The sequence below is a fragment of the Notolepis coatsorum genome (assembly GCF_963971535.1).
Source record: "Notolepis coatsorum genome assembly, chromosome: 13".
Lineage (NCBI taxonomy): Eukaryota > Metazoa > Chordata > Actinopteri > Aulopiformes > Paralepididae > Notolepis > Notolepis coatsorum.
Genome location: NC_140177.1, coordinates 82,208,349 through 82,228,348, shown reverse-complemented (window position 1 = coordinate 82,228,348; position 20,000 = coordinate 82,208,349). Strand labels below are relative to the sequence as shown.

The following is a 20,000-nucleotide window of genomic DNA, read 5'->3' as shown; positions in this document are numbered from 1 at the left end:
AACTTGTGATGGAGAACCGATGGAGCCTTGCTGAGGGCAGTGGTGAACTAATGTTAGACACGCAGGCTTGTGACCAGAAAGTCGCCAGTTCGATCCCCAGACTGGCAGGACAATATGGGTGTCAGAAGTGAATGAATAACACTCTCCCCTCCCTCAGCACCTCACCACTCAACAAGGCACTTAAAGACCAACTGCTCCTGCGCCTGAAGACTGCTGTGGTTGCACTGGAACATGTATGTAACTGTGTGAGTGTAAGGGCACTCATATGTGCTCAGCAAATCTATCCTGGTTATATAACGGTAAAACAAATGAAAATAATGTCACCAATTCTTACTTGTACTTAGAAGGCTCTGTTGTTAGCTAGCTAGCTGTAGTGGAGAGCTACAAGCTCGATTGCAAAACAGGGGCTGTGGTTTATTTGCCCATGTGGAAAACAGCTCACACTCCATCATGGGTGTCTTACTCAGCAGTGTGGGCCACGGGCTATACAGTAGCAGCAGTTCGTCGTCATTCACACCCCTGCTAGCTTTGCTTGTAGTACAGCGACAACCGCAGCGCTCGAAGGAAACCCAGTGGAATTATGTGTGAATGCACGTGTCGATGTGTTTCTTGCGGTCGGCATGTAACTTAGTACTGTATGTGTTGTGGTGGTGGTGGTGTGTATGGGATGAGTGTATGTGTGAGCACACATGCATGCACACAATGCATGGGGAGGAAGAGGGGTATGTGTGTGCAATGCATGAATGTGAGTGCTGCTGCTGCTGCTGCTGCCTAATTGTAATTTGTGATGGTATTTTAATAATTTCTTCATTTGGCAGTAGCAGCCATGTAAGGCTGTGAAAGTCATTTGTGATGTTATTTTACTGTGTTTTTTTCATTTGGCACGAGCAAGAAGGCTGAGGAAGCCAGGTGCACTCTGTTTTATGAGGGCAAAAAGGTATACAGTAGACAGTTTTTTTTTTACATGCTAAATAGCTGGGCTTTGAAAATATTATTTATGGTAACTTACATAAGAGCACTGAAAAGGATGGTATAGGTAGCTACACTGTACAAGATGAAAACGATACCCACCAGTTAAGATATTCTGGAAAGAAGTGTCCCAGCAATTATCAAATTTCTTAATTCTGAATATACCTGTACACCCCTCTGTATTGTTGTTGAATGATGTTTTTGAGTTTGCAGTCCCTATACAGCTAAAGAGATTGGTTTTATCTGGTATCACAGCGGCTAAAAAGCTGATAGCATCACGATGGTTTCAACCGGAAAAAATGTGTCGGAAGGTTTGGGTTCTTACATATCTCGATGTGATTTATCTAGAAATATCTACAGCAAGAATTTTAGGTGTCAGTGGAACCAACATTGCAATGTGGTTAGAAGTAGTGGAGAGAATAAAAGCTAGCATATGAATTGTAGTGCCTGGTTAGGAGCGAATGATAATGGATGGATTATCCAAGTGGGGGTCCGGTGGGGGGGGGAGCGAGCGAGAGCATAGGGTATTAGATAGCAAGTATTAGGTGTATATCTCGTATACTACATTTATTTAAATGGTGATTTCATTGGATGTGTACTGTTAATTAATGCTTGTATATCTAATTTTATGTTATGTTTAAAAAATTATAAAAAACGCCCTCTCAGTGAGAATCCGCGCTGCCAGGTGAAAAGAAGCGGTGATTGGCTGGACGTGTGTCGGAGGAAGCACGTGGTAGCCTCCACTCTCCCAGATGATCTGACTGTGGGGGGTAAGTGCGCAGCGACCAGGAAGGGATTGGGAATTGGCATACGACTAACATTGGGATGGGAGAAAATCGGAGGAAAATGGAGGGGGAAAAAGATTAAAAAAAAAAAAAAAAAAAAAAAAAAAAAAAATGAAAACGATACATGTTGTTATTGTGTCAATTTGGGAAACGTATAATCTCTTTGTGTTGGTGATCTGTCTCATGCTGCGCAGGGTCAGCCACACTAACATGTTTCAAACCTGCATTTTAAAATAAAATTTTTATCCTAAAAACCTTCCGTCCCCCCTTAGGTTATTTTCCGCATGTGAGGCACGTTTCGTAGTGTTTGTACACTTTGCTAGTTCGTCGTATGTTTGGATTTATAGAAATTATGGGATGTTAAAACATCCATTGCGTAACGGTCACACACGCACGCACGCACACACACGCATGCACGCACGCACGCGCACTCACGCACGCACACACACACACACACACACACACACACACACACACACACACACACACACACACACACACACACACACACACACACACACACACACACACACACACTCACACACACACTCACACACACACACACACACACACACACAACAACACACACACACACACACACACACACACACACACACACACACACACACACACACACACACACACACACACACACACACACACACACACACATTAATACACACAGAAAAGCCAGGTTGCAATACCTACACGATTCCACTATTTAAAATAATGATTTAGTGATTTAGTGATTTACATTTACATTTACTACTACTGTACAGATATAAGGGAATGGAGTATTTACGGGTTATATGTACCACCACTTTGGAGTAGAAAGACAATATTAATATCAGAAAGCTATGAATCTCCTCTTTCCAACAGTGTGTGAGACTCAAAATATGTTTTAGGGTCAATGTGACTGAAAATTATAGAGCAAGTCACATACAGTCAATAACGGGGTATGTCAGAAGTCAGTTTTGGACAAAGCTCAGTTTCACATCAACACTGCAACATATTCTGAACCAGTCCCTAACATAAGTTTCTCTCTCTCTCTCTCTCTCTCTCTCTCTCTCTCTCTCTCTCTCTCTCTCTCTCTCTCTCTCTCTCTCTCTCTCTCTCTCTCTCTCTCTCTCTCTCTCTCTCTCTCTCTCTCTTCGAAACTGGCCCCCGTAAATGTCCGAACTCCCTCCCACCGACCCACCGCCTCCTATGGTACATTTCCCTCCCCCTCGTATGTATATATTTACTGTTAGGATCTCTGTTTAACAGTACTGTATATTTGCATATCTTGTATGTCACAAATGTAACAGTACTGTATATCTGTATGTCATGTATGTCATAAATGTCATGATTATATTATATTAGATGATTAGATTATATTTTTATATCTGAATACCTGTATGTCGTGTATGTCATAAATGTCATTAGGAATTGAAAATGGGGGACCCTGATGTAAACAAGACGAAAGTCTTTCTCTGGTCTGCATCCCCTTAACAATTGTGTGTATTGAGTTGTACTGTACTGTACCCATTCTGCAATCTGTTAATTAAAGTTTTCAATCAATCAATTCAATCAATCTCTCTCTTATTTTCACCTCATTTCCAACCACATCCTTATTTTCGTATTTCCACTCTCTTTCATTCTTATTCATTATTCCCTCTGTAATTTTGTTCTCAATTTACCCCCCCACCCCCCCCCCTTATTTTCAAGTTATTTCCCCTCATTATAACCCCCATTATAATCCCTTATTTCTCCTTTATCGATCCTTGATTCTCTCTCTGTGCGTGACAGTCTCACTCTTGAGTCAAACAGTCTTCTGATCTTTGAGATAAGAGCTGATCTGGGTGCAGCAGCGCTGGCCCCGCCAGGCATCTTGAACCAATACCTTGTGTTGTTACGGTAGTCCCAGTGGAGAGCAGTGGCTGAGGACTTTTTACTTTCAAAACGCCCCTTAAAGCCTCTTCGTGCAAATACATCAAATGAAGGATTTGGGTATTTTGAGTGGAGACAAGGCATCATCTGCCTGGGGCGATTAGCGGACACACAGACACACGCACACATACACATCTGCACATGTAAACACACATACTGCACAAAAAGGCACACATACTGTAAAGACACAAACAAAAACACGAATAGGCACACACAGATGAGCACAAATGCACAGACACACACTCACACACATTCACATTCACACACAATAAAGATACACACACACACAAATAAAGATATATACACACACACGCACATAAAGAAGAGCCTACTGGTAGACACACATACACACAAAGACAAACACACACAAATACACATGCACACACAGACCAACACAAACACATGTATGTATATACACAAAGACGAGCACAAACACGGATGCACACGCACGCGCGCACGCACGCACGCACGCACGCACGCACGCACGCACGCACGCACGCACGCACGCACGCACGCACGCACGCACACACACACACACACACACACACACACACACACACACACACACACACACACACACACACACACACACACACACACACACACACACACACACACACACACAGGAAAACACACACACAGGAAAACACACACACACACACACAAAGGAAAACACACACATACACACACACACACCACACACACACACACAGACCAGCACACACACACACACATGGGGACAAGCTCAAATACTCACACCCAAACCCATACAAGGCTTGAACAATGAACAATCGTAACAACCATCAAATGCACTCACAGCACACACATCCACACGCACACACTCACTTTAAACAAACAACTCACTGCAGCACCCACTTTACCCACTTTAGAACACCTAAAAACACTTTATATTTATTGGCAAATAATTTGCACTACAACCCATACCTCATTACACCTTACTGTAAAGTGTACCTAAATTGTACCTCATCCCATTTCTGCATTGTACTGTATAGTATATAGTATATTGTATTGTAACTCAGTTACTTTTCTACTCTGCATTGTACATTGTATATGTATATATTGAACACTTTTTGTCTACGTACTTGACTTCTATTTTATACTTACTATACTTTTTATACTTATCTATTTTCATCTAGCACAATCTCTGGAGCAAAACAGAAAGAAGCATTTTATATAAAGGTATTCTGTACTTCTGTATGACAACTAATAAAGAAACTTGAACTACATACACATGCACTCATATACACAGGAATGCACAGAATACTTCACTGAGAATAATTAACGGTTTCAGTGGAATGGTGTTGCTAGGGAATAACTTGGAATCAAGTTTACTTCCTTCTAGTGTTGAAACTGTCTATACACACACACACACACACACACACACACACACACACACACACACACACACACACACACACACACACACACGCGCACACACACACACACACACACACACACACACACACACACACACACACACACACACGCACACACGCGTGCACACACACACACACACACACACACACACACACACACAAACCACCACACAACAAGGAGATTAGTTCTGAGAGGGAGGTGTTGGGGTTTAGGCTGGGCACCTAACAAGCTTCAAAGCATGACAGGTGATGAGGCTCAATGAGGGCTAGCTAACACTCAAATTATCTAACCGTTTAACTGAGCCCCCGGGGGGAAGCATCAGCTCCAGACAACACTGCTTTTAAAGTGATTACGTTTGGGATGGGAGCCAGAAAGAGAGATGGAGAGGGGGGTAATAGGAGGCTTGGTGGGCCACTGTGGCCCACCAGTCATAATGGTCATTCAATTGAAGTATTCTGACTCCCACCACAGCTGTTAAAGTGGAACTCTTCAATTGGATTCACCCTCATGTACTTCACTCACGTAAAAAAAAGAAAGAGCAGACTCTTGGGCACGCAAAGTTTAAATAAGAATAACCCGATATTGTGTCAAATACCAAAAATGGCTGCTGTAATTTATGTACCACATTTGCTGCAGTCTGAATCCTCCGGGAGAATCACTGAGCGTTCAGACATTTCATATTGTGTTTCTGTGTGCATAACACGTTCACCGCATCCATGATGACCTGCTATTATCTAGATTATTAGGTTGTCGTTTTTATTGGGATTATTTTCTTTAGGACGGTTCTGTTTTAGTAGACAGTGTCGAAAGATATTTTAAAAGGTTGGAAGACAGAGAGGTATGACATAATGACACAAGAATCTGACAAAAGGGCCAGATTCAAACCCACACGGACGCACATTCAGGTACAACCCAATCAAATAGTGTATCAAATGAACAATCTTTCTTACTGCACTGTTACATGTTTTCTAATTTCACAAATATGACTTAAAGAAGTCTTAACTTAAAGCTGCAGTAGGCAACTTTGGAGAAATTAGCAAGAGTGAGTTGACCTGCCCAGCAGAAATAGAGCCAGCTCTAAGGCCTTGGTTACACTAAAGGAAAACAACAACGTTTCATTTTCAAATTATTTCGTTTGCATGTCCAAGTTAAAAGGCAACTTTTTAGCTGCCATTTTCGTTTTACTAGCGGCAACGCTCAAAGGGGGTTTTCGTTGTCAAAACTCCCTTGGAACGGTGGCATGTAAACAAAGCGGCTTGGACACAGAGTCGTTCACGCCCAACGCCCATGCGCACTAGACACCGACGTGGATGGTGTGTGTGGCAGAGTGGTGGTAATTTTTTTTAAACACAATGTCGAGAGAACGAGATAAATGGAGGAAATTTGCCTCAGGGAATGAACAAAGAAAAAAAGCAAAGAAAAAAGAAGTGTTCAAGACCTGAGAGGTTCATTTGATAAATGTATCACAAAAATCAGCGACCCGACCGCATCAGAAGCAGCTGCGGGGGCCTCGCGTCGGGACATCCGAAAATGATGTTTTGGAGGCAGGGAAGCTAGCAAGCGAAGCAAATCATCTTCTACATTAATTTAGCCGGCTCGCCATCATCGCCTAGCAGAAAGCCAAAATGTGCCCAAATCGTTGAGGTAACATTTTGTTTCGCGACTAAAGCCATGTTTATCCTTGAGTTGTTTCTCTTCTTCATTTGGCATATATTTATATAATATATCGTTTTTTTTTTCTAAAGTCTTTAATTACCACAATTGATGGGCCTAATATAAGTTAAGATATTTTCAGTATAGCCAACATTTGGGGAAGCATTCGTTCGTTTATTTGATGATGATGATGATGACAATAATAACAATTTAGTAATATGCCAATAATAATAATAATAACAATAATAATAATATCGGCTCTCTCTCGGCTCTCGCTCTCGGCTGGTGCTCTCTGCTCTTTCTCGGCTCTCGCTCTCGGCTGGTGCTCTCTGCTCTTTCTCGGCTCTCGCTCTCGGCTGGTGCTCTCGGCTGGTGGGATGTCGGGTAGAGAGTGTAAAAGCAGTACGCTACCAACTTAATAATATTAAGGATGCTTTGCTTGAAGTGGCAGAGAGTACTAATGACCCTAAAATTAAGCTTGAAAAATTTGAATTCATTCTGGCTATGATTATATGGTATGACATGTTGTTTGCTGTGAACACGTGTGAGTAAGACTATGCAGTCTAAGGATATGCAGCTGGACGTGGCTTTGTCTGACATTAACTTAAGGGACTGATAGATTTTTTTGTTAAATACAAAGAAACTGGATTTACCTCTGCAAAAATAACAGCTAAAGAGATTGCTAAAGAGATGGACGTCGAGGTATTCAGGGAGTCACGCGTCAATTCGAGGACACATTTGGATTTATTTTGAACCTATCCAAACTGAAAGAGATAGATGACACTTGCATCTGGGGAGCGCAGCTTCTCCAAGTTAAAATTGATAAAGAACTATTTGCGCACTACAATGTCCCAGGAGAGACTGTGTGGACTTTCCATCCTCGCGATAGAAAAGGACGTTGTATCATTCTACTCTGGATTATCAAGACATTATTTCAGAATTTGCTGCAAGGAAAGCCAGGAGGAAAATTCTCACATAATTTATCTGCCGTTTGTGACACCTGAGTGCTTATTGTTATTGTTGTCAATTATTTGAAGTGGGTATAGGCCTATATAGGCTATATTATACACCTATATTTGGGTTTTGGGAATGTGTTGTGAGATGGGGATTTTGAGGGGGGATTTTGTTTTGTGTGATTTTGTAATAATAAACACGCATTACTATAAAAACTCATATCGTGTCAAGGCTTCATTATAATAATCAAACATGTTGTGTGTAAAATGTGTGTTTATATATATATATATACAATTTCTTACTGATTGGAGACGACAACCTGTTTTAATATTCTTTGCTAATTTAAGGCAAAAAGAAATTTCGCACAGGGCCTCGCATCTCTCTGTCTATACCTTATGTGTTGTTTATTTGTACAAGAGATATATCTTTACACTGTTTATTTACTTGATAGTATTTTTATTATATGTCCTTTTATCGCACTGTAGACAGCGCAAGTCCACACACCTGCATATTGTAAATGCCAGTGTTGGAGTGGGAGAAAAAAGGCCAGTGACGTGGGTAATTTACGAGAGAGCAGGTTTTGCTTGTGAGCTGTGATTGGAAACGGTATCGTAATATAAAGTTTAAGGAGAAGTGGAAATCTAATTTAATTCTTATTTAATGCTTCAATTCATTCAGAAACATTGCAGCAAACAATCCATATGTGCATTTGTTTACATAATGATAACGTTAAATAACTAATGTTTCACCCTGTTAGTCAAGTTGAACAAGTTGAAACACCGACTCCCAGTCGACATTTGAGGCTATATTTTTAACCCCAGAGCTCGCGCTTTTGTGCACGTGAGTGACGCGACGAATACCTCCGTGCATGCTCAGTGTTGAATTCAGTGACGCGAGGATATATTACATGTCTATTTTATGATGTCTATTTTATGTCTACTTTATCATCATCTACTTATTTTATTTACTATTGTATTCTTGCACAATCAAAGCGGGTATGGCCAACCACATTTCACTGTATGCCCTGGTATGTATGTGATAAATAAACCTCTTGAATCTTGAATCAAGCCCATGCATCCATTCTCAAGCCCATGCACACTCAACAAAGGTTTTCCAGACACCCAGAGGCACCAGCATCTTTAAGCTGAATTAAAAGGTGGCAGGTGATTGGCAGGTAGATTTGCACATTGTGTTTAAAGCTGCTGGTGCCTCTGGCTGGGACTCTGTGGAAAACCTTTGTTGCGTCTGCATGGGCTTCGAGAAGTGATGCAGAGCTGGCTCTATTTCTGCTGGGCAGGTCAACTCACTCTTGCTCATTTCTCCAAAGTTGCCTATTGCAGCTTTAATCGTACTTAAATCATACTTATTTAGAGAAAACGTAACTTAACTATATGAAACAAGTTATCTGCCAGTACAATAAGAGCATTTTTGTTCACATACCTTGAACTGTTAGGCAATACTTTTTAAGACAAAATCTCTCCCTAAATGTGCCTCTTTTTTTTTTTTTTTTTTTTTTTTTACAGTGTACACAGCATGTACTTTCTGTCATTTCTGACCTTCTGTCATTAACCCATAATCCTAAATCTTGCCTATATTGCGCTCATGTTGCCTTGTGAGTGCAATTTATAATACCAGGTCAAGGGAAAGCCTGACACTTCATGTATTCTTAATTGCCTGCAGTAAATCAAAACCATAACACATGAGCAACATTTTGAGACAACAGAGCTGGGAAAGCAATAGTTCTATCTGTATGCATACCAGTGCAAAAATAACAATTTTTGTTAACATATGTTGAAATAAGATTAAGCAATAAATAAAATGTGCCTCTCTTTCTTTTTTGCAGTGTACACTGTACACAGCATTTGTCTTGATCCAAACTGTAATTTCTGACCTTCTGTCATTAACCCCATAATCATAAATCTTGCCTGTTGCACTCATTATTCTGTGCCTTTGGCTGAGAGTGCAAGTTATAATACCAGGTCATGCCAAAGAGGAAAAGCCTGAAACTTCATATACTGTCCTGGTAAGATTGCGTATGACAGATTATGTGTCTGTACTATTGAGCTTCGACAATTGTGCGATTGTGGATGGTTGGAGACTAAACGTAATGGCCTGCTGCAAATCTGGAAGTATTTAAGACCATAACACATGAGCAACGTTTTGGAGCTGGGAAAACGATCCACGGGAATTACCATATTGTGCAGAATATAAAACAGGGTTTTTTCTTAGAAAATAAATCTGATAAAAACAACGTATTTTCGTCATCTTATTTATATACTTTTAAATGTCATTATAGAATCACAACAACAGATCAAGCCAAACATGTCTTTCCCTCTGTGTGTGCGTTAAGTAACTGAGTGCTCGCGGTGAGCGATGAGTGAATTTTTTTAATCACTTTATGTTCTGCTCTATCAGAGCGCTGAGCAACTGCCATCCAGCACACATCCGCATTTAACAGACATACGAGCGTTTGTGTAGGATCCATTTCTTCCATATACTGAGTGAGCAGAGTCATAAAGTGCTCAGCTACGCTCTTCCATATTTTTCTCTGCATCTCCCTCTTCCACTCACACACACAGTGACACTGCAGTGACAGGTGCAACTAATACAGAGGAGGAGTTACGATGCCAATTTTAAGATCATGGTGATCAACGAAGCAGAGTCATCAAACAACTATTGAGCCAAGAAATATGATGTTACAGAGTGTAATGTCGGAAGATGGCAAGCCCAAACATTATTATAATTTTTTATCAAGATTTGGTCATCAAAAAAGTATTTTTCCAAAATATTGGAAAACTATTAGTCCCTGCTCTGTCGAGGTTCCAAGCTAGTAGAACTGGTACCAGAAAAGTGACGTGAAACACTGCAGACCACTGATTGGTCAGAAGAGAGAAGCGTCACACGTTGGAGCGTCTGCACAAAAACAGAAAGCCGCCATCTTTAATCCCTCGCTTAGGATTCATTATTTGTTTGCAGCAGGAACAAGTGCAATAAACAAAAAAGGATACATTCACTGTGTATTCTGCCTCATTTATTGATGACACAAAACCGACATCAACACAATTCACCACCGAGCGGAGAGTTTACTCTCACAAAAAGATAGCTGATTTGTTAAGCTTGTTGTTAGCTTAGGTGCTAATGTGCTTGCGTTTCACCATGGCTAGCGTACATAGCGTGATCAGTATAACTCGCTATTGATTGTTTGTACTTGTAACGTTAATGCTAGTAGAATAGACGCAACGTGAGGTAATCACCATCCATTTTAAACCTGTTATTACCTAATGCTAACGTTAGCAGATAGACGCGAGAGGTAACGTTAAAGCTTGTTGTTAGCTTAGGTGCTAATGTGCTTGCGTTTCACCATGGCTAGTGTACATAGCGTGATCAATATAACTCGCTCGCTATTGATTGTTTGTACTAGTAACGTTAATGCTATAGAATAGACACAACGTGAGGTAATTATCATCCATTTTAAACCGGTTATTACCTAATGCTAATGCTACCCTCCCACTCAGGGCATTATGGGGTAGAACACATAGTAGCATACTACAAAAACCTAGGGGTCCACAAAGACGACTTCAAACTTGAAATGGTAACAACCGATGAGGTACTCAAAAAATTGAGCGCCCTCCAACCTAACAAGGCCACTGGCCATGACAACATCCCCTCCAAATTCCTCAGAGACGCAGCAGCCGCCATCACCCCAGTCATCACACACATAATAAACCTCTCTATAAAACAGGGGCACGTCCCCAAGGACTTCAAAATTGCGAGAGTGACCCCTCTACACAAAAAGGGCAGCAAATTAGACCCAGGCAACTACCGCCCTGTTTCTATTCTTACCTCCATCTCGAAAGTCATGGAGAAAATAGTCTACGAACAGGTCGAAAAGTACCTGGCGGAAAAAAACCTAATCTACGAATTCCAATCTGGCTTCAGAACGTCCCACTCCACTGACACATGCCTCCTCTATTTGAACGACCACATCAAACAAGAGGTGGACGCTGGCAAATACTGCGGCATGGTCATGCTGGACCTACAAAAGGCCTTCGACACTGTCAATCACTCCATTCTAATGGACAAGCTAAAAGCAATTGGTTTTGATAGCCTATCAGTGAGCTGGATGCAATCCTACCTGGAGGGGAGAGAACAGATGGTAGAGGTAAACGGTACTCTATCCCCCCCCCTCACAGTGAGCTGTGGTGTTCCACAAGGAAGCATACTAGGACCGCTACTCTTCCTAATTTATGCAAATGACATGTCGTCAGCCTGTGACTGCAACTTGTTCCTGTTTGCGGACGACTCAGCCCTGCTGGTCTCTGACAAGAACAAATTGCAGGTTGAAAAAACCCTCAGCACGGAACTAGGCAAAATCTGCATATGGCTCGCTGATAACAAACTATCATTACACATGGGCAAAACAGAGTCCATTCTCTTCGGTTCAAATAACAAACTCAGCAAGACCGACGGCTTCTCAGTTACAGTGGGTGACAATATTGTCACAAGGAAAGACGAAATTACCTACCTGGGTTCCATCCTAGAGGCAAATCTTTCCTGTGACAAAATGGCATCCAATGTAATAAAAAAAGTCAACCAACGAACTAGATTCTTGTACCGGATCTCCTCTCTGGTAAACAAGAATACCCTGAGGACTCTGGCAGGAGCACTCATTCAAGGGTACTATGACTATGCGTGCACCTCATGGTACCAAAGCACCTCAAAGGCGCTTAAAACAAAATTACAAACATCACAAAACAAACTGGTCAGACTACTACTTGACCTGAACCCCAGAACCCACCTCACCCCTGCCCACTTTGCCAACCTAGGATGGCTTAGAGTAGACGACAGAGTACAGCAACTTGCAATGGGCCTGGTCTACAAGATACACTATACGACCGGGGTGCCCATGTACATGTCAAAATACTTCCCAAAGGTCAGTGAATACCACAACCACTACACCAGAGGAAGCTCAACAAATCATGTTAAACCCAGATTCGGCTCAAACAAGGGACTAAACACGTTTCGCAATTATGCCACAACAATGTGGAACGCCCTACCCAAAGCTGTAAAGGAATGTGAATCCCTGCCCACATTCAAAACCGCCCTTAAAGAGCACCTACGGGAGGCTGCAATTCGAAACTGGCCACCGTAAATGCCCAAAACCCCCACCACCTCCTAATAGACAGTCTCCTCCCCACCGCATGTATATATTCCCTCCCCGCCGTATGTATATTCCCCTCCCACCCACCCACCCCCTCCTAATGTACAGTCCCCTCCCCATCATATGTATATACTCTGTCAGGATCTAGGGGTAACAGTACTGTATATTTGAATACCGCCTATGTCACAAATGTATCAGTACTAAATACCTATATGTCCCTATGCCATAAATGTCATGTATGTTATGTATGTCATAAATGTCTATATGAATTGAAAATGGGGGACCCTGATGGAAACAAGACAAACGTCTTTCTCAGGTCTGCATCCCCTTAACAATTGTATGTATTGAGCCGTACTGTATTGTACCCATTCTGCAATCTGTTAAATAAAGTTTTCATTCATTCATTCATTCATTCATTCATTCATTCATTCATTCATTCATTCATTCATTCATTCAACGTTAACGTTACCAGATAGACACGAGAGGTAACGTTAAAGCTTGTAGAATAGACACAATGAGAGATAATGTTAACGTTAGCAGAATAGACACGAGAGGTAACGTTAGCAGAATAGACACAACGAGAGTCTGGTTAATGTTGTTATTGATTGATTGATTGATTGATTGATTGATTGAAAACTGTGTTTTACTCTGGCTTGCTCCAAGCCCCTCACGGACATAGCTGGAGCTCTCATGCTGTACGCCAGCGGCCCCGCCTCCTCACACGGAGACAAACGGAGTACTACCTGCAGTGGAAAAGGAACAAAGTACCAGGTACCTCAAGCGAGTAGAGTAGAGTAGGGTAGAGTAGAGTAGGTACTATGCAATGGAAAAGAGGCAATATATTCTGACCAATACGGTATAATGTATAATTATTGAAGATACCATGTGTGATCAGCCTATCAAGTACACTGGCGCTTTACTGGTGCTCCGATGCTTTCCAATAACATGCCTTGGATTAATGTGGACATTAAAGCCCTGTTGAATAGGAAGAAGAGGGCTTTCATGGCAGGGGACACTAAAAAGCATGGCTGTCTAAAAATAGCTCAAGAAGGAGCTTAGGACAGCCAAGGACAGAGTGGAAGGTAGGCTACAGACCCACAGTTCCAGGGAGGTGTGTGTGTGTGTATATGGGTGGGGAGACAGTATGAGGATACAGTATCTTGCTACAAGTCAGGCACAGTTGTTGATGAGTCCCTGCAGTGGCTACAAGCTGCCAGGCACAGCTATTGAGGGATCCCTGGAACGTGACTAAAAGCAGCCATGCACAGCTGTTGATGAGTCCCTGCAGTGGCTACAAGCTGCCAGGCACAAAGTGGCAAATTCTTTTACTTGAACTTGAGGACTGCATACTTTTTTTTTGCCAAACACAATACTATACTTTATACTTATAGCACATGCATGAGCCTGGTCTCTTTTGAAAGATAACATTCTTAAGTTTCTGATAGAATAAAGGGAATTCACTTTTAGTGCTAATGAAATAGAGTAACATATGTCTGAACTTGAGTTGTAGAAAAACTTGTTACTCACGTTTTTCTGTAGTAGTTGCAATATCCAAAAGTATATTTCCCAAAATTAGCTGTATGGCTGAATGGTCCATAGCCTGAAGTCTTGTGTAGTACATGTCCAAATGTCATAGAAATCCGTTCAGAAATGAGTGATATAGAGCGATATTGGTCAAATGTGAGAAAAAAAAAGGTCTGCTGGTTTCCATTTTCTCATAGGCCTGGACGGAGGTAGAGCCTCGGGAGTCAGGAGTGGTATTCGAAAACATTTTAAGTCTGCTAAAGACTTTGGCGCACACCTCACATATCGGCATGTAACTCTGCTGAACAGGTTTTGTCGCCTGAAACGGCAATCGACAGGCAACAAATAGGGCTTTAATTCGCCAGTGGGCAAATTGTCCTCAAGAGGGCCCACATGTGGGCCATTGCATGTTGGAATCCCTGGAACATGGCTACAACATGTGGCTCCCAACAAGACAACCAAATCTTCCTCACCAACTCACTCAAGTTTCCTCTGCCTACTCTTCCTACAACAACTCACGCCTCGCAGCCTTTCAGAGCAAGACTCCTGTTTGAGCCAGATAGTAGTAAAATAAGATTCAGAATGCCCACATGATATTTAAATGTACCTTTTTCATCAAGCCAAATACCAAGGTATTTATATTCTGAGACTCTCTCAATATCTTTAAATTAAATTTAAATTTAAATTATTTAATTTAAATTAGAATAACAGGAACAGTGTATTGCACTACCAAAGCTACCTAGCATGTCCTATATGCTCTGTAAATAACTATGTACAGATACCGAGATGTCACACCATGTTACCTGTTACCTGTTTATTGCACAATGTTGTTTTTTTATTGGATTCTATTATATGTTGTACCACTGTATTGCACATCGTTGCGGGCAAGACCACCCGCATTTCATTGTATACTTGTATGCCGTGACAATTAAAACTCTTGACTTGACTTGATATCAGACCCCCTCAGACCCCCTCAGAAGTACAATTCTGAGGAAATCTATGGAGTTCTAGAATTCCAAGACAGAATTAGTGGGGGTACTGAGGTACTGTTGACTCCTCTCACTCTTTTTTGAAAAAATGCCTAAGCATACATTACATAAAGATGTGTAAAACACTAATTTGTTGTGATATTATTAATGACTTTGGACATGTTCTAGGTAAGACTTCAGGCTATGGCCCCAGCAGTGTTTTCAGCGAATAACTATAGGATAGATAGATCTGCAGGCATCTGTTTGCCAAATAATTCAGACGAAAATGAAAAATTCAGACTTGTATTTCAGTGTGTTCAAACCTCTGTAACTCTATGGCAATAGCACTCAGTGTTGTGGAAGAAAATTCTGAGTGTTTCCTTTCAAAAGAGGCCAGCCTTGTGCATCTGCTACAAATGGTTCCAGAATAGCATCCAATTTACTTCAGTATGCAATCGACAGCTGTTTTATGCTAAATTTGCAGGACTGTTAAAGGTTAAAGTGCAGTCTCTCTCTAACCTGTGACTCCAGTGACGTTGGAGGCTTTGCCCTCCTGGGTTCCCTTGATGGCCTGGACTGAGATCTGGTATTGTGTTCCTGGATGGAGACCTGATAAGACAAGAATCACACAAGAGTTTTAGGATGTATATCAGCATAATGATGGAAATTCCCAATGAACAAGGAAGAATTCAACCTCTGCTGCCATATGGCTGTCGTAAGTATGAATGTGCACTATTATTGTATAGTTCGTTTTGAAAATACACTTTTTGTGAAAACTTAAAACAGATGTATGGCATCTCAAGAATCCAATAAATAGTTACATATACTGTGTACAAAAAAAGTTGAATAAATTAGTCCATGCATACATTGTATACCGGTACTAATTATTTTTTATCATATTTGCATACATTTTATGCTAATTAATATGTTTTACAAAAATTACATTACATTGTTCACATACTGTAGCAGAACTGTAAAACAAGGATAAGAGGGAAGTGTATTCTCTTTGTGAAAAGTGAAAAGATTAGGAAAAGATGAAGTCAGATGATATGAGATGACCTGAGATAAGATGACGTCAAATGAGATGAGATGACATGACATGACATGACATGACATGATATGAGATGACATGAGATGAGAAAAAGATTAGTTGAGATAATGAGATGAGAGACCTGAGGTGACTTAGGTGAATTTTCTTTTGATTTTCTTGACATTTGTCTTCAAATGCAACACTTTCTCCTTATGCAAATGTGTGTGTGTGTGTGTGTGTGTGTGTGTGTGTGTGTGTGTGTGTGTGTGTGTGTGTGTGTGTGTGTGTGTGTGTGTGTGTGTGTGTGTGTGTGTGTGTGTGTGTGTGTGTGTGTGTGTGTGTGTGTGTGTGTGTGTGTGTGTGTGTGTGTGAGCGTGCGTGCGTGCGTGTGCGTGCGTGCGTGTGCGTGCGTGTGCGTGGGTGCGTGTGTGTGTGTGCGTGTGTGTGTGTGTGTGTACATGTGTGTGTGTGTGTACATGTATGTGTATTTTAATAGCATACTCAGTGACATACCCATGATGGTGTGTGCGGTGCGCGCCTCCTGGCTCTTCACAACACTCAGCTCCTGCTGTTGGCCTGTTGGGTCAGCGTGGGTCAGTCTGAAGTGGTCCACCTGAGCCGCGGGATTCTTCCAATCCACCTGAATAGAGTCCTCAGTCTGACCAACCACACGGACACCACCGACGGCCGATACCACTGTGAACAGACCAAATCCATGTTAATTTAATGCCAATGAAAAGTGTCCGGCATTAGAGATGAAAGAGTTCTGAGTTTAACCCGGCATACAATGTCATCATCAACCTCTAATCCATGGGAGAAGAGAGACACTGTGGGCTTTACTTTCAACCTAGGAAGCTTCGCACAATAGAACACAATAGAACACAATAGGACACAATAGAACACAATAGAACACAACCGCATTTAAAACATTTCATCGATAAGAGGAGATACTGGTACAGACATTTTAGCCCTTGGCCTTCGCTGATGGCAAATACTGCTGTGAACATGCTAGGTATACACACAGTACACACAGCAGGAAAACTGTTACAGTGGCTGCACTGTACATGTTCAATATACAACATGCTTTATATTGCAAGCAGATAAGCCTGTCAATCTCAGAAAAGGACTGAAAACCAGTTATGTACAAATAAATGTTCCTATAATAAGCAGAATCCGTCTCACGTACAGATTAACACAAAGACAACAGCAAAATTATTTGTTGGCATTTTCTTTTTACTATCTGCACCTTGTCAGAAAAAAAGATGAAAACAATAAAACCAATTTAGACCCCGACAGATGAAAAGGCGGCGTCTTTATGTGACCAGTGAATGGTCTGTTCTCCTCCCACTACCAGATGCTGTGTGATGATGGTGGTTCTTTCGTGCCCATTCAGAGGAATGCCATAATCTGGTAGCTGTTTCATGGTTAACCACACCAGACTCAACTCTCTCTCTCTCTCTCTCTCTCTCTCTCTCTCTCTCTCTCTCTCTCTCTCTCTCTCTCTCTCTCTCTCTCTCTCTCTCACTCTCGTACTGTCTTGTCTGGCATTTTCTCTCTGCCCCCCCCCCCCTTTTCTCTCTCTTTCTCCCTCACTCTGCCTCTCTATGTCTACCTCTCTCCCTCTGTCTCATTCTGCATGGCGTTCTCTCTCTCCCTCTCTCTCCCTCTCGCTCCCTCTCTCTCCCTCTCTCTCCCCATCTCTCCCCATCTTTTTCTAATTTGCCACATCTGTGAACGAGTTTGATTCCCATTAAAAGAATCTGCGGAGTTGTTTCCTTGTAATTAGACATACTAACACAATTAGCTTTAAATCTAATGGTAAATAAACCAAAGCTTAATGATGACGACAGGCCTCAGCTTGCTCACAGGTTGACATTTGGGGAAACTAATATACTATGGATTGAGGTTTTGGGGGGAGTTTTTTTCCCCCTTAGTCTGTTGTCAATTAGGTGGCCATTTTACCTGTGGTGGCCATTTTACATAATATATTTTAAGCTCCATTGTTCTCTTTGCCATGTAACCGTGATGAAGGCGCTGTATGAGGGGAAAAGAAACATTAGATCAACCACTCATGCTGTGAGACAAATGTGCTTTTAAAACTAGGCATGTTGGGTATTGAACGTCTAGATTATCTAGAAGCAACAGTACATAGTGTGTTTCCCTGAAGCATCTGCCTACTTTTAGCAAAAAATAAATACAATTCTTTGTAATTTTAAGGGCCAAAGCCCTCTCCCCAAGTTTTGCATTGAGATACATTGAATCCCGGACTCACTTCTGGCTGCCTCCAACATAGAATTGAACTATTTGATCGGTAGATAATCTCACTTTCAATCCACCAGGTCAGACCTTTCCTCTTTTTAACCCAACTAAGTCACTGTATATCTGCCCCGCCCACTTCTGCCATTGTCTTTGTACTTCTGGTAGCTGAACTTTGTGACAAACATGCTAGCTAGTGTTGATGTTCCCAAATTAAATATATGCTGTATCGCTAGGCCCTGTTTAGCTACTGCAGCTCATTGTCCTTGTAACAAAGATATTTGTACAGAAATAGAACAAGGGGCTTGCCTGGTGTTTTTCATTCAAAATGTACAGACTTCGAAGGCTATATCCCTCTCTAGGTCTAGTGTCACATGTGTCAAGGAAGTTGAAAGACAGAATGGTCTGTCTGGCAGTGTCTTTGCTGCCTAGAAACATAGGGTTAATACTGTAGAGGCTGCATTGTTCCACCTCCTATTTTTAAGGTCGCCTGGATACACCTGCTCATCTTCCAAAGTGGTCTCAATCCACAGACACCCTTAAAGGCCAACTTGCAGGTTAAACCCTACTCTTCAATTATGGGTAGTTTACATCATTGGTATCTAATTTCATTATTTATTTTTTTCCATTTGACGCCGGAAATGCCACTCAGAAAGGGTTAAAAAGGTCCATGCACGAATAACATGCACAGAGCAAATCTAAAAGCGTATCAGACGCTAGCAGGGCCGTGACGTCACTCCAGGTAACTTTCCCTACTTCTGATCCACTACAATGGAGTTTGACGAGTGCAGAAAACTATTTCCTTGATCCAAATGGACGCCTTACAAGACGCAAATGGGTTTAATCGTCGGAGACTTTGATGGACCAGCTACAACTGGTTGAAACAAGGTAGTTATAAGGTTTTTAATGTCGTAAAAAAATAACTACATGTACCACTAGGCAGCCTGTTGTTCAGTACAGCAGCGCTACTGGTCTGTGGGCTGTCGCCTTATCCCCGGGTCATAGTATCAAGCTGGCTATAGGGCTCTGGCTAATGTTACCCCGCTAACGTTAGCATTATGTCTACTGTCGTGCATGTACGAGTTTTGGGAATGAGTAAAATGTGCAGGTCCTCTTCTCAGACCTGTGGGGCAAAGCACTGCACACGCATCATGCCGGCTAGCAAGCTACACGTCACGGCATGTTGATACGATAGTAGCCCCCTCGGATAGCACTCGTGCATCAGTCACAAAAGGGGCTACCACGATAGCTATTAGCTAACTAACGTTAACGTTACAAGCTCAAACACCTTATAACTACTACTATTGTCGTGTCCATAAGTTCCCTGGTAGAATACTTGTGAGGACAAAGGTATACAAAGAGGAGAGAACCAT

General features: G+C 41.7%; 1 protein-coding gene across 1 annotated transcript in view; it reads right to left on the bottom strand.

The window, feature by feature from the left end:
- The window catches only part of tnn (tenascin N), a 136,242-nt gene that overhangs the window by 64,468 nt on the left and 51,774 nt on the right, over positions 1-20,000 (bottom strand). The window contains exons 5-6 of the mRNA XM_084327725.1: positions 16,885-17,067; positions 15,861-15,950 (exon numbers count right to left, since the gene is read on the bottom strand). Coding sequence (XP_084183851.1) covers positions 15,861-15,950; positions 16,885-17,067 — 273 coding nt within the window. The remainder of the gene's footprint in view (positions 1-15,860; positions 15,951-16,884; positions 17,068-20,000) is intronic.